Genomic DNA, 22584 nt, shown 5'->3' with positions numbered 1-22584 from the left:
GAAAAATTTTATATCACTATATATCATTTGCTCATGGATCCTCTGCAGTGAATGGGTGCCGTCAGAATGTCCAAACAGTCCAAACAGCTGATAAAACATCTTAATAATCCACAAGTAATCCACATGACTCCAGTCCAACAATCAATGCCTTGTGAAGAAAAAAAGTGTGTTATTAAGAAGCAAATCCATCTATAAGACATTTTTAACTTCAAACCACTGCTTCTTGGCTAAAGTATGAGTCCTCTGTCTATTATATTGCTTTTTCTGTTGAAAAAGTAGCATTGTCTGAATCAAGAAATATACACAGATCACACTGTTTATAAGCAAAAACTGTCCAAAACATGTAAGAGGACAACAGTGGATGGACTTTTTCACTGGAGGAATTTTTATTATTATTATGGACTTATTTGGTGACCAAGATGTTTAGTATATAACTACATACATTTCAGTCTTTTCCTCACACAAAAGCTAGATTTCAGATAACTTGGAATACTATGATGCTATTTACAGCTTGAAAGCCCTATCCACTTTCATTGTATTGGAAGAGAGCAGCTCAGGCATTCTGATAAACATTGCATTTTGTGTTCCACACAAGAAAGAAAGTTCTGGGTTTGGAATGACATAGGGTTGAGTAAATGATGACAGTATTCTCATTTTTGGGTTGTTCTTTTAAGTTTGTTTTTCTTTTACCTATTGTGCTTGTTGATGCGCTGCAAAGCAAATGTTTATCTCCATCCTGAAGTGATTATGCCGAACACCTGCTCAGCCATAGAGGAAAAATCACAGGATGAGACGTGTTGCATTTTCAGCAGCACTGCTTTTGATACACGAGAACCTGGAGAAAAGTGAAAGTATCTGCTGTCCTTCTCTGCCTTTGAACAGATGGTGTTTCTTTCACACTCTGCTGAGAGTTTGCTTTTCAAACAGGTGGGTAAATATCACATAAAAAACCAAGCATATGCAGGCGAGGATTGTTGGGCACTTTTGTTCCAGACAGGAAGAAAAAGCCAGTGAAGGAGCAATATTCTCAGGAGGCTGTGAATCCTATGTTTTTCCAAAGAACGGAAACAAAAAAACAAAAAACAAACAAAAAACCTGGAAAGTACAAAAAGATAACCATGATGAAGTTTACAGATTTTTTTAAAAGTAATAAATATATATTAATCATTTATATTATTAACTATGAATATCGCAAGTCTTGAAGTCTACAAAGAAAAATACTTTGTATGAATATCACAGTAATGTTTAGATTAAAAGGAGTCTTTCATGCACTTACTTTCTTTGATAAAAAACAACACAAATTTATTTTTATTTTTTTAACCAATTAAATTAATTGTCCTGCAACAAGATTTATCAACTGCTGCACTTATGGAAAATTGTTAATAAAAGGTGAGAAAAAAATGTGAGTGCTTACTTTGAAAAAAAATATTTTTTAAGCCTCAGATCTGAAAGAACTAGCTGCTTAATATAATTCTGACATTTGTGTATGTATGTATGCATTTATTTATTTCCATTTTCAGATACATATTGATTCAGAGCCATAGAGGAGAAAGGAGAGTAATTCTTAGAATTACAAATATTTTTCTCATAAAAACGCAGGTTTGTTTTTTATTTTTAATGTTAAAAACTAAGACTGCCAATAATAATTAATTTCCAGCCTTCTTAAAAACAGAATAAAACAAGATTGGTATAAAATATACCAAAGATGAATAATTAATATAACGTATTGCTCGTTGTCAGTCAATGCGTTACTAATGAGACTTCATTGTAAAGTCTAACCCTACACATTTTCTTTCTCTCAATCGATTTTCCACACACCCCTCTAACGGATCCGTTTGTACAGCAAGTATATTTTTCTGTGCATATTTCTGCAGTAATAATTCCTTATAATTACATCTCGTACGACCGCCCTTGCAATTTGAGTGAACTCCACGGCCAAGATCTTGCCCATTATCATCAGTCCTCCGAAACAGCTTTAGTTACAAACATAAAAGCGACTCTCATTCAAATGTTATCTATTCTCTGCTGCCCATTAGAAGGCGCTCAAAGCAATGGCCCCTGTCCCGCGAGGGCTGCTCCACGGTTTCGTGGACTGTACCAACTCAGAGGAGAGAGGGGTTCTGTGTTTATATGGACGAGCGCGCGCTGCCTGGAGTAACTTCAGCACCTGGACAGCGACCTCCGCGAGGCAAGCGTCACATAGATCCAGATCGAAGCGCGGCGCCACGCGCTTCGACATGGCTTGAAATACCGCACAAAAGTGCTCCACTGTAGTCTTTTGCTGTTGAAAAACCGGACTGTTAGGCTGAATTTGATCGACACTGAGTACCAGAGCCGAGAAGCGTCGGTTAGTGCGGGTCTCTCTCATCTAGAGGCTTCACTCTGTGGAGCTGCTCTTCCGGACAGCGCGCGCGAGAAGGAAAAGTAACTGCGTCTCCGCTCATCTCACTCTACTCGAAGATGGAGCCACCCGCCGGGACCGGACTGAAGCTCTTGCTGTGGATTTTAAGCCACATCAGCATCTCTCAGGCAGCTTCTCCTTCATCCCGTAAGTTGCAGTTGATTCCGTGGCTCTTTTGCAGTGGTGGGCACCGGGAGGCATCTGGAAAGCTGGGGTGCTTTAATCTATAAATCCGGTGGCATTTACTCTACAGATGGAACCGGTGTAGCTATGGAATCTTCTTAAGAACTTGCTTTATTTGCAGTTGCGTGTTGGTCTTGTGGTCATTGCGTTACATTGCAGTTTATCACGGTCAGCAAGGACCAACAATAAATCGAGACTTTCATGGAAAGATGGTTCTTATATTTAGGTGGTGCAGATAATATTTCACCTAAAAACATGAACCTAAAGCATCTCGGTGGCACTGCATGTAAAAATAAGACAGCGTTTCAGTTTTTGTCGAACCAGACCGGTGAAATTCCAAGGAAACCGGGAAGTGTTGCAACACATTTTGTTTAAACGTCAGGAGCTAAAACTTCATTCTCGTATTAAGGTTGTTTATATATACTGCTAAATGATGTCATCTTTTTACAAGTGAAAGAGCTGCGGTTACAACCTACCCCACTAACACTATTAGAAAACATTACGTTTTATGAATGGACTCATTGTGGTCAAACTTGCATAACTTAAAAAAAAAATGAATATGTATTAAAATTAATAAAAATATTTTTATTGACATCACTTATCACCAATTTTATTTTAAATTCATTAGAATTAATTTTTTACTTCAAACTGGTAAACATATCGGAATCATTTAATTCAATGGAAATAAATCAATTAAAAATAGGCATCATAGGCAAACAACTTTAAAAACAGAAAAAAAATGCGTATTCTTCAAAATTATTTTTTGTGTTAACCAAATTAATGTCAAATGTACCATTCTGTGTATTTTGAACCAATAGATTGGAAAGTGTTCCAACCTTCCCTTTCTGGTCAGTCACAATATTGCTAGATGTAGATGAAAAGCTTGTGGATGTTATATATCAAATTAAACGAGACAACCTGCTGATTCATATGCTATCAGTTCTGTCATATACCATCAGTTAACATGATCACAAATCATAAACCAGATGTGTGATTTTTACTTTCTTAGCTCAGTGTTTCTCCTGGTGGTGCTCGTTAAATGTGACAACTCGCTCAGCATTACAATCCAACACGTCTCGCTCTTCCCATTACAAATAAGTTAAGGAACTCTGATGTTCAAATGCTTCATATGCCACATTTGAACAAACTGGCAGATTATTTTTTAAATGTAGTTTTATGAGTCATGTGTTAAGAGCTGAAAATGAGCTGCTGGATTCCCTGCTGAGTTGCCCTTAACACTGACGCTTTACCTTGACTGTCAACTCTGCGTCTGTTCAACTCTTAAACAGTTAGCTATTGGATGAAAAAAGTAGCCTGGTAGTGTTCTGCTAGCTGGGATGGAGTTGTTTTCGTAGCAGTGAAAGTGTACCCTTTTCTACTTTATTATTATACTTATTTATTGATGAATAAATAGATTGTGCTTTTACTGTCATAATATAACAGCTAGAAGCTCTCCTATATATTAGGAACACACTTTTGTAAAAAAAAAAAAAAGTTTTTTTGCAATCACACATTATTGTGGAATTCGGCATGGGTTTTAATATAGCCTGAAGCACCCACCACTTTAATATTACTACATAATTTAATTACTTGGCTAATTGCCTTGCAGAGAGTTAGCACTGCAAAATCAATAGAGTAAAGGAGAAATTGGTTCTTAGAAATAATTGGATGGTAGGTCTATATAAATATAAAATCCATGTTTGTGCTGCATCAACACCTAAAGCAGCTCATAGTCAACCATTTTTCAACCGTGATAATTATGAATGACTGATTTCGCCAGTATTGATTTATTGCACACACTTGCTGCAAACATGCAAGTAAGCGAAAAGGTTTATCGCCGGACAGACTACAGGTAGCCAGGAATAATAAGATTAACAGCCTGGAATAGTCAGTCACTTAATGGCCCAAATTTAGAAGCAGCTCACTTGAATAAAAGCGTGTCAAAACAATGATTAATCAACAAGATCATTCACTTACTGACATTTTTAATGAATCTTTCCAGCTCTGCGGCTACATGTGGGAGAGAAACTGAGTAGCTGAGATAGTTGATTCTCCCTCTGACAGATGGATTGAGGTTTGAGATAATGTTTGCAAATGTTAATTGAGCTGCAGAGGTTTTGAAATATCTTTCTCTTTGTTAGCCAAGGCTACCAGAGCATTTGATATAAACATCCTTCTCCCTATACGAGCTCTCTCGCGGGTCTGATTAAAAAGAAAAGGTAACCGGATTGATTTGGCTTAAATGGGGGCTGCTGCTGAGAGTGAAAGTTAGATGGAGCTTTTCTTGTTCACTTTAGTTTCACCACAGCACATAAGCAGAATCATTTGTAATTACTCCGGACAATGGACGGCATTAGTGTAATTTCCTTAATCACATCATTCACACGATCAGTGTGGCTTACTGTCAGGTTTTGTGCTTTCTGTAGCAGCCGAAGATAGTCAAAGTGACAGCTCAATGACCTGATCAGAGGCAAAGTTATTTTAGTGGAATATGAACATGTTACTGTGAATGTTGCTCAATGATGACTCCCCTAAGAGACCAAGGTTTCATAAGAAATTCATCTCAAGATGGCAATTAAAATAGTGTTATTATGCCTATTTCAGAAGTGTTATTCAGTTATGAGAAAAATAGTCACATTATTGAGAACAAAGTTGCAATTGTGAGAAATAAGTTGCAGTTTTGAGAAATAAAGTTGCAATCACAACTTTCAGAAAATAGTTGCAGTTGTGAGAGTCCTGATTGTGAGAAATAAAGTTGCAATTCTGAGATACTAAACCACAATTGTGAGAAATAAAATTGCAATTTGACCTATCGGTAAGCCCCTCCCCTCGAACGCAGACTAGCCAATGGCAGTCGAGTATCAGTTGCACAGGGAGCGGAACTCGGACATCTGTAGGTTTCAGCGCAATAGAGAAACATTGGAAAATCCGAAGCTCGCATCGGTTTTATGGGGTGTATGATTCAAAAATGGAAAAATGATGTGCCTGGGGTACTTGTAACACTGATTCCAGGTATCCTGAGAGGATGGGCAATATAATTTATTTTATTAAATTTCCTGAATCCAAACAAAGCAGAGCAAAGTATTGAAGTATTCAACCCCAATACAAATGAAGGCAAAAACGTTAATTTTCTGGTTGTCATACACTCATTAAGTTACAATTTTCATCTGCTCAAGCAGAAGAACGTTAATGTTATCTTGTGCTTTAGCAAGGTATCTCTGGCTAAAACTAGCTAACTTTAAAGTTAGTGAGCCCATGCTAACATACAAACCTAAATAGCAGACTGTTCTCGCGTCTTGTACAGTGTAGGTCAAAAACACACAAAACAAAGGTCTACATTTCAGTGCTTCTCTGGTTAAATGTACATTAATTTAATCGTACCCTGCGATACATGAACAGTGTTGATCCTGCATGTTGTCACCCGCGATCGTGAGACTTCTTGCATTTTGATCTGTAAACCCTTGCTTTGAGTTACCCATTGTATTTATTTTTTAATATTTTATAAAGCCCTCCATGGAATATTTAATTCCCATTTGGTGGCCTTCTGTGTCCAAAATTGTGCAAAAACATCGTGGGACAAGGTTTTCACACTGCAGCTGTCATTGTAAGACAGTGAGCAACAGTAACTAAGGGGGGCGGTGCTTACCGACAGGCCAGTTGTGAGAGATAAAGTCACAATGGTGAGAAATAGTTGCAATCACAAACTATCACAATTATATAAGAATAGTCACCATTGTGAGTTGCAATTGTAAAAAATAAAGTTGTAAGCATAAGAAATAAAGTTGCAATTGTGAGAAATAAAGTTGCAATTGTGAGAAATAAAGTTGCAGTTTTATAAGAAATGAAGTCACAAATGTGAGACATAAAGTCACAATATTGAGCAACGGTCACAATCATGAGAAAAATTGTAAATTCTGAGACACAATGTGGTCTCTACTGGTGGTCTAGTGGTTAGGATTTGGCGCACTCACTGCCGCGGCCCGGGTTCGATACCCGGTCAACGATCACTTTTTTTTGGGGGCAGTTGTGGCCTAATGGATAGAGAGTTGGACCTGTAACCCAAAGGTCTGAAATGAATAAAAATGAATAACCAGCGCTCTAAAGGTGAGACCCTTGAGCAAGGAACTGAACCAAAGCACTCGCTCACTTCAAAGTCGCAGTTGCCTGAGAAAGTCGCAATGATTTAAAGTTGCAATCCCAATATATAACATCAGAGCTTTGAGAAATAAAGTCAGAAGTGTGAGAAATATGCCTATTTGAGAAATGTTATTCTTTGAGATCTTCTTTGTATAGATGATGTCATCCCAATCTATTATAATGCAACACTTCTGTCTGTTCTAGAAGCAGCAATTGCGTAAAGCAAGTTACCCATAATCAACAAAATGCCTTTTTTATTTGACAGAAAGAAACAAAGGACTTGCAAAAAACAGCAATTAAGACTTGGACCATTACTGCGCAATACAATGCTAGGAAAACACTGAAATTAAACCCACTCTGGTTCAGTTCTTAAGTTGCACACCTTATGGGAAAACAAGACTGCTGCCTCATGATGTAACGCTTGGTCACCTGAGTTCAAGCCAATTTGCTTGTCCTTACAAAACACGTAGATGCAGCGATGTAGTGTGTACTGTTTACGGCCACTTGGTAAGATAAATTGAATGCATAAGCTGTTTTATTCATTTATTTCTTTGTTTGTCTCTGTATTTGTCTGTCATTTCTATACCAGCACTTTTCCCACTTAAAAGCAAATGGCAGGCATCTGTTCAGGCAGTCCCTGAAAGATTAATTCTCTTAATTTCTGTAAGTAAATTGGGTATTAAGGGACCTTAAACAACAACTTGAATGCAGTGGCAAGTTGAAATAACAACAGTTGTCTTTGGCGGAGGTGCGCAGATTCTACAATCTTTCTAATGAGCTGCCTTTTTAGTTTTGTATGACTGATTTGAAATTGATTTGAAGGGAAACACTCTCTAGCAAAGCGGTTTGTCTTGTATTAATCAAGATAAGTTTGTAAACAAGGCTAGAAAGTCAAACTAACCTTTTAAAATTCTCTGTAAGAAATAGTTTGTTTCTTTTTGACATTAAGCAAATGCAGTTTCTTTTGTGATTAAGACCTTTGGATGTTGGCCAGCAGGCTACAAGAGAATGATCAGAGAACATATGAGGATGCAGGTTAAACCAGTTTACTGAAGGGTCAGAGCAAGGCTTGAACTACTCTTTGAATGACTGTAGTAAATCTTAGTGTCCAACACCTGATAAATGGCCTTGTTTGTAGGGACCATTCACAACATGCACAAACTATGGCTAAAACGTTTAGTTGGCTGAAATTATGATTAGGAATTGGATCTTGCTCATTGTATTTTGACTGCCTTTGTTTCCAAACAGCACCTTATGGATGTCTGTTCTGTTTCAGTGAAAAACATAAATCAACTTGCTTTATGTTGGAAATGAGAAATAGTCACTCTGTGAGATATAAAATTGCAACTGTGAGAAATATGTAATAAGTTGAACTTGTGATGTCTAAATTGCAGGTGTGAGATACTAAGTCACAGTTACAAAGAAATAAAGTTGCAAATATGAGATATACAGTCAGAATTACGAGCAAATAATTAACAATTCTGAGAAATAAAGATGCATTTGTGAAATAAAGTCACAATGAAAAGCAACAGTCACAATTATGAAAAAAATAGTCTGAATTCTGAGATCACAGTTAAAAATAAAGCCGCACTTGTGTCAGAAATAACAATGATTCATTCACAAGATCCAACATCACAATTCTGAGAAATAAAGTCACAAGTGGGAAATATGAAGATGAAATTATGAGAAAAAATGTTGCAGTTGTGATGTTGTGAGATATAGAGTCACAGTTACAAGAAATATAAAGTTATGATTATGATGAGAAAATTATGAGAAAATGAGAAAAATAGTCAGTTCTGAAATTGTATATGTCTGAAACGCTTATGATTGTGACTGTCACATTTTTTAAGTCACAATTATGAGAATATGCGTTGAAATCAAAAGATAAACAGTAACATCACAATTATGAGAAATAAAATTGTAACAAGAAGATATGAAGTTAAATTTATGAGAAAAAGCATTGAAATTGTGAACTATAAAGTCACAATTACCTTATTTATTAGTATTATTATTTTTAATCTGAAGTGAATACAAGCTTTCATAGCAGCTTTAATTATAGCATACCTAAGATATAATACCTTAAAAGTGCTTGGTAACACTTTAGAATACCGTTCCATCATTAATGAATAACTACACAAGAACACATGAGTAATGCAATATTAGCACTCTAGTAACTATTAGTAACTAACAAGAAACTCTGATTAATGAATTAGTAAGTAATAGTGCTTAGTCGAATATGGTAGTTCACTATTAGCTAATCAGTAACTATTATTTTTTCATACCTCCCTAAGAACTACTAAGAACTACTGTATATAGGTTCATAATTAATATGAATAATACATAATGAATAATTAATTCTAAAGTAAAGGTCATGGTAACCCACTAGTAATGACTCAAGTCATTGTAAACTTGTAAGGTTTTTGTAAGGTTTTGGTTAGTAATTAATTTTGCTAGATTTGGTAACACTTAAATCATTACTAGTGGGTTACCGTGATCTTCACTTTAGAATACTGATCCAAATAATTAGTAATTTCTTCAGAAGGATGTAGTAACACTTGAGTCTTTACTATCCAAAACCTTACATATATCTCAAAAGCTTTAAATCACGTCAGTCAGTATTAGGGAGTTATGATGCTTTTCACTTTAGAATACTGATCCAAGTAGTTAGTAGTTCCTTTAAAAGAATTAGATAATTCTTGAGTCATTACTAGTGCGTTACCATCATCTTCATTTTAGAATTAAGTATACATTATGAATAATTCACATTAATTATGAACCTGTATACAGTAGTTCTTAGTAGTTCTCCAGGATATATATATATAAAAAATAGTAGTTATTGATTAGCTAATAGTGAACTACCAGTTTCAACTGAGCACTATTACTTATTAAATCACTAATCATAGTTTCTTGTTAGGTAATAGTAGTTACTACAATGTTAATAGTGCATTAGTGACTTGTTCCTGTGTAATTATTCATTAACAAAGGATCAGTATTCTAAAGTGTTACCGAAAACTATTTCCTTTGCCAGACCTGAGTTGTGTCTGATCGACTTAAAGCGAAGACAGAAGCGACTTCTCCCCAGCCTATGTTACCTCGAATGACACAGACAAACACAGACCCAAATCTTGTTATTCTTTCTTTCCCTCTTGCTGTCTGTCTGCCTCCTATATGAACACATACTATTTCCCTCTCTATCTCATCCACACACTTCTATAACGCACACATATACAAGTATTCAATCACGCACATGCACAATTTCTCTCCCTTTTCTCCAGGCAGTGGAGATGCTGTTATGACTATAGGCTCTAGACACAGGAGTGAGCTGTTCATCTAATAGCACAGTGGTTGCTGTACTCTGAGTGCACTTGCTCTTGTCTCTTAAAGCAGACTAGTATTAAAGTATAAGCGCTCTCAACCCATGGGCATACCGCTTTGAATTCAGTATGAAAATGAAAAACAATCCAATGTATTCAACATCTATTTGATGCAAATAAATTAATCCTGCATCAATGTTTGTGTTAGATAATGCAGCTTATTCTGTGCTGTTATTTTAAGAGCAACGACTTATCCTACACAAATTTCCCATGAACTTATTTTAAACACACCCAGCTGTATTGGATTCATTTTACATAATTAATTAAACTTTAATGAAGTTTCACCTCAGGTGTCAAGGTTTAGCTGGTTAGTGTGGGCAGTTGCCCCTGCTGGTTGAAGATGTAACTGCACCATTCTGAGAGGCATAAACACATCTTTACTAAACACATTTTTGAGACATTGGTGGCCTCACACAACAATATTACAGTAACAACAAATGTTAAAAAATATGCTTTTGGATCATGGACCACATGATTTATTAAAAATCTGATGTTACCTTCTTACAGTGCCTTGTTTCTATCTCAACACACAAACATTAGTCGGACTAGTCTATGCATACATAGGCCATATTCACAATAAATGTCCACTACAAAAAAACATCCAATACACATTTCAGCCAGGGTTTAACGGTCTGCTCTCTAATAATGACCTTGGATTACTGTAGTCAAGAGATCTTGATGATGGAAATTGGAGCAAATCTCAGGGTGTCAGAGGGATGAGTGAATGTTATGTGTAGCAAAAGTAAGCAAGCTTAAAGACTTAGAAACTGTAGCCTCCATAGAAGGGAATTTGTCATGCTGTAGTTGTGTTCACTAAACAAACACACTCCTATACCTTTGGGAAATATGCAGCCTCATTTCCACAATCATAATCGGAGTGTTCAGGGGGAGATTATCCATATCATTGTGCCAAAGTATGCAGCCAACACCTGTATAGTGTTGAAATACGCAATATTTAAAATCTTGCCAAGATAAAGACACCTAAAGCCTAAATTAAACCAGTTTACTGTGGTTGTTCTCATCATAATCTTAAGATTACGCAATATTTGCATTTTTTTTTATTTTTATGATTATAACCATGGTGGTTAATACACAAGCAATAAAGTCAAGAAGAGAAGGGCTGTTTGTGTTGCTACAATGATTTGTTCACAGGAAGTATTTATATATAATTTTGATTTCATATATACCACTGTTCAAAAGTTTGGGATTAGTAAGAAATTAATACTTTTATTTAGCAAGATGCATTAAGTTGATCAAAAGTGACAATAAAGACATTTATAATGGTACAAAATATTTTAAATTCAAATAAATAAATAACGACTGTTATCAACATTGATGATAATAAGAAATGCTTCCTGAGCACCAAATCAGCATATTAGAATGATTTCTGAATGATCATGTGACACTGAAGACTGGCGTAATGATGCTGAAAATTCAGATTTGCATCACATATATAAATTATATTAAAATATATTATTTAAAATTGCAATAATATTTCACAGTACTGTTTTAACAGATTTTTTTTGATCAGTTGCAGCCTAGGTGAGCATATGGGACAAAAACACACACAAAAAATCTGAGTAAGCACAAACATTTGAAGGGTATATTTAGATTTCATGTTGACTTTGTGGAAAATTAAACACTAAATGAGAAGAATATTAAGCAGACTTAACTTCTTGTCTAACAAGGACCAATTTTACCCACTTTGACATTTGCATATTGTAAAGGCACGTCTAATCGCAGCTGGAGAAATGCCTCCACTAAGCTTTGACATTGTGCACTATTAAAAAATAAATAAAAATAATGGTCTGCTAATCCCCTGAATAACTCAGTCAGAGAAAGGAGGGGGATATTAGAAATGCTGCAATGCTTAGCGATGCTAGTATGCTAGGCATCTGTTAAGAAGATGTGCAGTTCTGCATCCAACACGGTCATGCGTGGGTGACAAATCTCTCAAACTTTTACATTTAAAGTTTTACAGAATGCTCTTTGCGATCAAGACGAGAGATCTAATTGGATCAGAAACGAAATCAAGTTTCTTCTTATCGCATCTTATTTGTAATTGAGTTTTTCATCAAAGGCGTACTCTACGTACTCTACTCATTCTTCGGGGGCACAACCGCATGTCATTTTAAAAATGCAGCCTGGATGTATCAAGTACCCGACCCAATGACAGGATACAATTAACAGCACATACTTTGTCATTTTTGCTCTTCTAAATATTTTACCGGAATTAATTTTTATTGATTGCCCTGCAGAAGTGCTCATAATCCTGTAAATTTGAGTCCCTCTGTTTTTCCCCTCTGATCTTCACGTACTCTTTCATGCTCTGCATCTGCTCTTCATTTCGCTCAGTAATACATCTGACGAATGACACCAAAGTTCATCTCTCAGTCTACTACTTTGTGATTTATCCTCAGGCTCATGAATTAATCTATGGGACAATTACTAATGCACTATGCCGTGCTCAGTGCTGTGACCCATGCAGTTCTTTGGTGTAATGCCAGTGCCGGGATATAGAGCGGCTCTTCCAAGTACTCACCCTCCACAAATCAAAGCGAGCAGTGCATAATAAAACAAAAGTGCTGCCTGTATGTTTCGAGGCTGCACTGTCACTTTGTGTGATTGGCTATGACAGTCCCCCCTCCCATTCCCTCCATTGCAGTCCCTATAATAAACCTGAAGTGCAGTGGACTGGCTCAGGCGGGCGGGCGAGCGGGCGGGCGAATGGTCGGTCGTGGGGAGAAATCGCCCCATATGCTCTTGCAGATTGCATCTCGTCGTAGAGGTGCAGGTTCTTGCCTAAGAGTGCTCCTATTTCTCTTTTTTCTCTTGTCTCTAATGTCAGTCTCTGCACTCTCCCCTCCTGCAAGCTGAATGTCAATGGGCCTGAGCTGCAGCCGCCTCGGAGGTTAAGCAGGAAATTATCTCCCTCCTATAGATGTCAGCTGCAAATGGTCCTTGCTGGAAGAGAAACAACAGGTTACATGTAGCAAAAACCATTGCAGTCTTTCTTGGTTTTTACTGTATGCTAAAATTGTTGGGGGGAGTTTTCACACATTTGTGTGTGTGTACGGATGTACCACTTGTATTGTAGTGTTCCGAAACTGTGGTTCTCCTCTGGTTTTGCTTCAGGCAACAGATTTTTCATTGGAGATCAAGTGGCGACCCAATGCAGTACCCAAATTGTTTATTACACAAAAATGTTCAAAGGTTTAGGGTCAGTAGAACATTTTTTTCTACAAAATTAAGAATTTTATTTAGCAAGAGGGCATTACATTGACCAAAAGTGACAGTAAAGACTTTTTACAATGCCAAAACAAACAAACAAACAAACAAACAAACAAACAAACAAATAATCACAATTTTAATAGATGCCATTCTTTTGCTGTTTATAAAGAAAAATGTAGTTAAACGTAAAACCAGACATCAAAATGTGTTAAATATGATTTAATTTAATCTTTTTGGTTATGAAATTTTATTCACAACTTTTTATTTCTATTAAGCAATTTTTATGTAATGTCACACAACCTGTCCATGTTGGCATATGCATAAATTAGCTGCTTCTACTAAGTGACAGGGGAATTTGCAACAAAATACAGTGTTTTATTGTGATGCACAGCATTGGATATCAACCAAAAATTTATAATATAATATAATTGTAACGGTCCGGTGGTTGTGGAAAAAGGCGCTCGACAAAAGCATAAACGAAAGTAGGACTCTTTTAATAAACTGCATCAACACACCTTAGGCACATTGTTAACTCAAGATCAGACAAACACAAAGGCAAAACTGAGGACTTATAAAGGGGCTGGAACAAACGAGGAAACGAGGTAATTGAATCAAACACAGGTGATGAATATAACTAATTAACAAAACTAGGTCAGAAACTAAAACAGGAAGAACCAAATAAGGACAAAAAGGAAACTAAACAAACAGTTCTGTTACAGATATCGCCCCCCTCCCGGAAGGTGCGTCCCGCACCGTAACAGTAACATCGGGGAGGGGGGGGGTGGGCGTCCTGGAGGCTGGAGCAGGACCAGGATGGGACAGGGAAGCCTCCAGGACGGATCAGGAGCCTTGGGAGACCATGGCAGGACTGGAGATTCGGGAGGCCATGGCGGATCCGGGGCCTTGGGAGGCCATGGCAGGACTGGAGATTCGGGAGGCCATGGCGGATCTGGAGTCTTGGGAGGCCATGGCAGGACTGGAGATTCGGGAGGCCGTGGCGGATCTGGAGCCTTGGGAGGCCATGGCAGGACTGGAGATTCGGGAGGCCATGGCGGATCTGGAGTCTTGGGAGGCCATGGCGGATCAGGAGACACGGGAGGCCATGGCGGATCAGGAGACACGGGAGGCCATGGCGGATCGGGGTCCTTGGGCGGCCTTGGCGGATCGGGGTCCTTGGGCGACCATGGCGGATCGGGGTCCTCGGGCGGCCTTGGCGGATCGGGGTCCTCGGGCGGCCTTGGCGGATCGGGGTCCTCGGGCGGCCTTGGCGGATCGGGGTCCTCGGGCGGCCTTGGCGGATCGGGGTCCTCGGGCGGCCTTGGCGGATCGGGGTCCTCGGGCGGCCTTGGCGGATCGGGGTCCTCCGTGGCCTTGGCCCTTGGCCTGGCCACACAGACTGAGACTATATGGCCCCCCCCCAAAATTTCTTTGGGAAAGTTCCCCTCTGGGGGCCACATTGGAGGAGAGGGTTCTTGAGGGCGCTCTGGAGGAGCGGACTCTTGGGGGCGCTCTGAAGGAACGGGCGCTTGAGGGCGCTCTGGAGGAGCGGGCGCTTGAGGGCGCTCTGGAGGAGCGGACGCTTGAGGGCGCTCTGGAGGAGCGGACGCTTGAGGGCGCTCTGGAGGAGCGGACGCTTGAGGGCGCTCTGGAGGAGCGGACGCTTGAGGGCGCTCTGGAGGAGCGGACTCTTGGGGGCGCTCTGGAGGAGCGGGCACTTGAGGGCGCTCTGGAGGAGCGGGCACTTGAGGGCGCTCTGGAGGAGCGGGCACTTGAGGGCGCTCTGGAGGAGCGGGCACTTGAGGGCGCTCTGGAGGAGCGGGCACTTGAGGGCGCTCTGGAGGAGCGGGCACTTGAGGGCGCTCTGGAGGAGCGGGCACTTGAGGGCGCTCTGGAGGCGCGGAGCTGGACGGAACCAGCGGAGACGAAGGAGAGCTGGACGGGACCAGCGTAGATGCAGGAGGGCGCTCTTGCAGCGCGGACACTTGAGGGCGCTCTTGCAGCGCGGACACTTGAGGGCGCTCTTGCAGCGCGGACACTTGAGGGCGCACGGGAGGCGCGAAGCTGGATAGAACCAGTGGAGACGAAGGAGGGCTGGATGAGACCAGCGGAGACGCAGGAGGGTGCTCTGGCAGCACGGACACTTGGGGGCGCTCTTGCAGCGCGGATTCAAAGGGGCGCTCTTGTAGCGCGGACATTAGAGGGCGCGCTTGCAGCGCGGACATTAGAGGGCGCGATTGCCGCGCGCACATTAGAGGGCGCGCTTGCCGCGCGGACATTAGAGGACGCTCTTGCAGCGCGGACATTAGAGGGCGCACGGGAGGTGCGGGGCTGGACGGGACCAGCGGGAAATCAGGTGGGCTGGACGGGACCATCATCGCCGTAAACGGCGCAACGTTCATCGCCTGTTGCGGCGGTTTCCACATCGCCGCGGGCGGAACATACTTCGCCGGGGATAAGGCTCCGGCTCGGGGTCGGAGACTCTCCAGACACCGGATGACGGCTTCTCTCCAAGTGAGGTCGGAGGTGTCTGGGAGCTCTCGCTGCTGGTGGAGCGTGAGCCCGAGCCGGAGCAGCATCTTGAGGGTTCCGTCTTCTAGAGTGCTGGTGAGGGCGAGAGGCGCAAACGCCAACATGAAGCTCACTGGGTCCCGGTTGGCGTAAGCCAAATCAAAAAATCGCGCCGGTTCGCCCATCTTCGGTTGCGGTCTGATCTTCTGTAACGGTCCGGTGGTTGTGGAAAAAGGCGCTCGACAAAAGCATAAACGAAAGTAGGACTCTTTTAATAAACTGCATCAACACACCTTAGGCACATTGTTAACTCAAGATCAGACAAACACAAAGGCAAAACTGAGGACTTATAAAGGGGCTGGAACAAACGAGGAAACGAGGTAATTGAATCAAACACAGGTGATGAATATAACTAATTAACAAAACTAGGTCAGAAACTAAAACAGGAAGAACCAAATAAGGACAAAAAGGAAACTAAACAAACAGTTCTGTTACAATAATATAATATAATATAATATAACTTTCCAGAAAAAATTATAAAGTGAGTGTTTTTATGCACATTTTGGAAATTTTATTCAAATTTTGATGTTTGCATGAAAAAAAAAAAATGTCCCCAGAATTACATTCAAATATGTGAATTGAAACCCAGCTGCGACCTCGGTGAATTCACAACACAACGTGTAGCCTGGGTCATAAATTATTTTACCTTGTGTAGTTTTGTTCATGTTTTCAGGATGTCCACACCACACAACTTGCCATTGTTGGCATATATGTCATTTTGCTGTTTCTACTGAGTGACAGGTGAATTTTCACCAAAACACAGGATTGAACAGCCTTGAACGTCAAAAAGATGCTTTTAACCCTCTCTTTTATTTTGCTATCCAAACTATATATAATTATGAGTTACACATTTTATTACATGTGTTTGGCATTGGTATTTCTCTGCCAAATCAACCTGTAACTCACTAAAGTACTATAGCTGTGAGAATCATCATACTGTACCTCTGCATGCTATTAAACAACTGTGTGGACTTTGCTAAACAAACTAGCTTTCAAACTACTTATCCGAATCATGCTATTTAGAGCCTTTTCCATTAGCTCTCTCGGTCATGTACCTTTTTCTCGGCTACATAAAGAGACGAACATGTGGAGGATTTCTAAGGGCTCTACAATCTCTCACTCGAAAGCTCTGAGAGCCACTTATGGCTTTATATCATTTACTAGGGTGGCTACTGGGGTAGCTACCCATTAGCTTGCAAACTAATTTGCTAAGTAAACAGCGCTCCCTTGCTTGTTTCTCTCATTGGGGCAGCATTTAAAAAAGCTTTTTGACTTGTTTATACTTGATGTATCCCTAGCTAGTGCCCTGCTTGGTCAGTGCGCGGGGTATTTTTAGAGAAGCGTGAGTTGGCGAATAACATGTGCCAACCAGGGCCATAATGAGAGATGGAGAGCCTCTTAGTACACTACTAAAGGGCAATGTGTTACATGCAGTCTCACAGAGAGAGTGTGTATGTTTGTGTAGGGGGGTGTAATCGACTGTGGACCACTATCTCATGGAATAACTGACAGAGAACCTACTAACCTGCCCGGATGACCAGCAGCTCTTAGTGAGCGGTCGATGAATGCATGCAAGCATACTGTTTACAAGTGCAGGCCCTGTCAGACCTAGATAATTAACACCACAATTTAAGATTAGAATAAATATGCATAATTTGCATTCAGCAAGCTGTTTAGTGTCCACAGAGCGCTTTGATGATTATTAGCATATTACTCTTAAGTGTTGTGAGGTGCTGGCCTCACGGCTTGGTGTTTGGGAGTAATGCAGAATTCTAATTTTTATCTTTTTAGATATAAAACACAACACAGGATCACTGGAAAAACATGCCTCTACCTACATCTTTGCAAAACTTAAAAAACATACCTATACATATAATTCACAGCAGTTTCCAGATGAAATTAACTCTAGAGGCAGTAAAACACCAGCAAGTTTATTTATGTGAACACAAATTATGATTACAGAAGCAGATTATTGATAAATAAAGACTTATTTTCACACAATACTACGTTATGACCTCAAAACAATTTTACCATAGTTCTGATGTAGTAAACTTTCTCAGTAGCTCATGGTACAGCCCTGCACTTGCAATGCAGAGCACTCGGATATGAGCCCATGAAACATGAGTCACTCTAATAGAGCTCAAAGACTTGTAGAAGGAAGACAAAATGGGATGGTTGCTTAAGCAAATTCTTTTTTTTATCTTAGCGAAGGTGAAACATATTTTTTTTTTAACATGAGAATGCGTTAACCTTTTAGTGCTACCCACTAAAGTGCTTCCCAGATTCACGTTCATTCAGATAAAACTTTTAGTGCCACTCACTGAACATTTCATTTGTGTAAAGCAGCAATTTGTACAACAGCTAAGCCAATAAAACATTGCCAGATTCACAATCATCTGCTTTGGATAAAACGAAACCCTAAACCCACCCACCGGACATTTAGTTTTCAGTGTCACGAAATATGCAAGATGTAATATTTGCAGAAATGTCACCTCAGGCACATTTTTCACATGGTTTTCAAACATAACAGCGCAACCCACTCATATTCTAGTTCGCCAGCCGCTCCAAAGTCAAGTTCGCGGGCCGCCGCTCCCTCAAGGCCGCCGGCTGCTGCTCCGAAATGAAGCCCGCCGGCTGCGGCTCACTTCAGCTCCAGAGTCCAGTGCAGGCTCCAGCCCCTGACCAAGAGTACAGTGCAGGCTCCAGCTCCTGACCAGAGTCATGTCCCCTGAAGTATTGTCCACAGGAACAATTTTTATCAGTCTTGTCAGTCTAGTCTTGTCTTGTCTGTTGGGGTTCTTCAAAAGCAGGCTGCTTCTCTTGTCATGGCCACGGAGGCCATTCCCAAGCCGCTTGCTTCTCTGTTTGCCTCGATGGAAGTGGTTCCTGAGTTCACCCCTGAGAGGGCCCCTGTCACCACGTTCAGCCCAAGGAGGGCTGTTGGCCTCATGTCCAGCCTAGAGAGGGCCTCAGATTCCGAGCATAGCACCACGGAGGGCTCCTGTTCCTGAGTTTAGTCCACGGAGGGCTCCTGTTCATGAGTTTAGCCCACGGAGGGCTCCAGTCCCCGTATCCGGCCCTGAGAGTGCTCCAGTCCCTGAATGCAGCCCAGGGAGGGCCTACAGACCTGAGATTCTCCCCAAGTTATTATTGGAGGGGGGCTAATGGAATCCGGCCGTAGTGGCAGGGTTGAGACCAAGGCCACGGAGGCTGGCCCGCCAGGGCTCCCCAGACTGTCTATCCCACCATAGCCCCGGAGCTCCCAGCTCCGCCCTGACTTCCCGGAGTGCATGCTCCACCATGGCATCCCGAGCTCCTTGTTCTACCATGGCTTCCTGGACCGCATGCTCCACCATGGCCTCCCGAGCTCCCTGCTCCACCATGGCCTCCCGGAACGGGTCCCACTCTGGAGTCTGGCCATCCCAGTGTATCCTGTCCTGAGGGGCCGCCAGAGTTATGTCACGTTTTTGTCTTGTTTTGCCCTGAGTTCTTCCTGTTTTTCCTCATATGGTCTTTTTCCTTTTCTTGTTTAGTTAATTGATTATTCCACGTGTAGTTTCATTCATTTATCCCCTGCACCTTTGTTTGTTAATCATCCTGTGCACTTAAGTTCCTGTCTGTTCAGTTCTGTTTTGTCGGGTCTACTCGTTACATTCCCTGTGTTTCTTTTATTTATGTTCAAGCCTTCATGTTGGATTATCCCTGTGTTTCGTCATTAAAGACAGTTTAAGTTATTTCATGCCTCCTGCGTTCTCCTTGCTTCCACGTTACGTGACAAATCTCATGTAATTTCTGAAATGCCACAATATGTAACATACTTTTGGAGCCACTCACCTAAATTTTTATTTATGATCTACTATCATACATACAGCAACCAAGTCAAAAAAATGTTTCCAAATTCACGTTCATCTTTTTCTGATAAAAACCAAATGCAGTTTTAGCAACACTAACCAAATTTTTAATTTATGAAATGCTGCTATTTGTACAACAACCAAGATAATAAATGTGGCCAGATTCATGCTCAAACATGCACGAAGCAATGTAATAACATTTGGCAGAAATATCGCCACAGGCCCAGTTTTTCCAACGAGGCTGGGTGGCTAAATTTTTTTTTTGAAAGGTTGAGGTGTCCTACAGTTGTTCTTGGCGGCCCGTTGAGCACTCATTCAGTCTTTTTAGTTCCTCCTCAAACCTCTGCCAAGCCTCTAAGCTCATCGCACATGCAGCTTTAACCACACACAGGACAAGTTTAAGTAGTTCTGCATTATAATTAAAATATATCACTACCTGCTGTAGCAGGAGTCTCAAGGGAATCTGCCCCTCTCTAACAAACAGTCATAAATTAACACACTTAACCTAGGTACATATGTGGACCCCCTCCATGGATCTGTCTCACATGTGGCTTGTTAGGAGTTATGTATCGCTGTTTCTTTTCGCGGTGGAGCAACAAGCCTCCTCTGAATATGTAATCACTTTTGATTTATGAATGTCAAGATATACAGCTATTCAACACCTCGATATACGTATACGTGACTTTCATACATTTCAGTATGATTCTGAGATTGTGATACTATTTTATACTATTAGAACGGGGGAAGATTAAAAACACACCTTTAAATTTTTGCTCCTTTCTGCCAGAAGTGAAAAAAAAAAACAAAAAAAAAACTTTTCTAGGTATCCAAAATCACATTAATTGAAAATGTGTATCTGCTGGGTGCAGCTGCCAAAGTAGACATATATATAGCTGCATATACAACTATATATAGATATAAATACAAGCAAAAATATAATTACACGTAGGATAAGTTGGGGTAAGGTGCCCCATGAGGCAAGGTGAATTTAAAGGGATAGGTCAACCAAGCATTATTTTAAAAATGACAATTTGCTCACCCTCATTTTGTTTCTAACCATTATGAGTTTCCTTCATTTGAGCATAAAAGAAGATATTTTGAAGAATGCTGGTAGCCAAAAATTTGATGGTAGCCATTGACTTCCATACTTTTAGGTGAACTATCCCTTTAATATTTTCTTTTCAGCATATATGGCACAAAATCTCAATATATTTGGTCAATAGCTATGATTTTCTTAATTTCATCATTTAATCTAAATATCAACATTTGTGAGATTTATTTAGTTTGGTCAGTTTTAATTTTAATTTATCTAATTTTGTGTAGTTATCTAGTTTTGTTAAAACTGTGATCTGCAATGTTGTATTATGTGAAATATATATATATATATTTTCTATTGTTAATGAGGGACTGGCGTACACATTAATGTGTTTAGATTTGAGTAAACATGTTTTTATTCTGAAGTGAAAAGATAAAATAAGACCCTTGGGGAGAGATGTCTTCATCTAGCCTATCTTATCTTGCATAGTATGGTTTCTAATTCAGAGTGATTATTACATTTTTTAAATTAAATCCACCTTTTTAAATACAATTTGTGATATGCAAATATATAATAAAGTTAAAACCACAGCAATGGTTATTTATGTTTTTTTTTTTAATATATATATCATCTGATACTGATATCAGAATGCACGCACATGCCATCTGTTGCTGTATGACGACATGTGAAATGTGTTAACTAACTTCTAAATCTAACTTTTGTTTGAAATGTTGTAAAAATGCTGTCAAAATGTGCCTAATGTAATTTGCACCATGGCTATTATGATACAATATTTTGCACAGATTAAAAGTTGCCCGAAACTCAAAGTGACACTGTTTTGTTTGGCCTTTGATTGTATTTCAGGGATTACAGAAAGGTAAATTTACTGATGTCAGTTGCAGCTCATATCTAAAGAGAGATGCTTGTTTGCACTGGACTGATAATGCAGAAGCTTTATAGTTTAAACTGTGAGGTCAACCCAGTAATAAATCAATAACTTGAAATGGAAGGTAATACAATTTAAATGCCCTCTTTGAAATATGGATTTGGTAAGTATTAATGAATTCTTGTAGAAGAAAATTAATCAAGCCCCTTATCCAATTATATACCAAGCTCTGTCATTTCAATCTATTTTATGCCTTTGGGCTTCCCCCTTAATTATGTTTGGTTATATTACCTACAGGTAAATCTTACAAGAATTAATCTGAGCTGCCAGAAGTGCACATATCTACAGTGGAATGTTGCCATCTCCTACTTGGAGGACTGCTAAGATGAGAGGAAATTAATTTTTTTAATTCATTCAAAGTTAATATGCTTAATTAACAGACCTCTGGATTAGAAAGGGATTTTAAAAAATCATTCCGCAACTGGTTATATAGTTAAATATGTTAAATATGTTTAAATATGTTTAGTCATCTTTGCTTTGTTCTGCAGGTAGTGTTAGTGTCACATTGGGAATAAAGGAGCACAAGCAATTATTTCTGAGGAGATAGAAACCGTAGTTTAGAGTGTGTACATCTGGATGATATGTTAATTTAACATGCCACTTTGCTTTTTAATTGCTGTAACATAACAGTGTTGCTTATTCAAAAAAGCACTAATACAGATTAGCCTAATAATTGCTGTCAATTTAGACTTTGATTAATTATTAAGAAAAGTAATGAAATTACTTGTAAAAAAATTGTAATTACCTAAATATTTACAAGTGAGACAGGTGTGATTCATTTTACAGCACTACCCATTCAATTCAACAGAATCTTCAAATGTGACTGAACGACTGATCGTAAAACTGATTTAATTAGG

The 22584-nt window shown here is 39.7% G+C and overlaps 1 protein-coding gene across 1 annotated transcript in view; it reads left to right on the top strand.

Moving 5' to 3' along the window:
• Positions 1 to 2460: 2460 nt before the first annotated feature.
• The window catches only part of LOC306862955 (contactin-associated protein-like 2), a gene marked incomplete at its 5' end in the record, with an annotated part of 449762 nt that continues 429638 nt past the window's right edge, over positions 2461 to 22584 (top strand). The window contains one exon of the mRNA XM_079406069.1: positions 2461 to 2548. Within this exon, the coding sequence (XP_079262195.1) occupies positions 2461 to 2548 (88 nt within the window). The remainder of the gene's footprint in view (positions 2549 to 22584) is intronic.

This window comes from Barbus barbus (assembly GCF_936440315.1).
Source record: "Barbus barbus genome assembly, chromosome: 44".
Lineage (NCBI taxonomy): Eukaryota > Metazoa > Chordata > Actinopteri > Cypriniformes > Cyprinidae > Barbus > Barbus barbus.
This window is presented reverse-complemented; position numbering and strand designations above follow the sequence as displayed.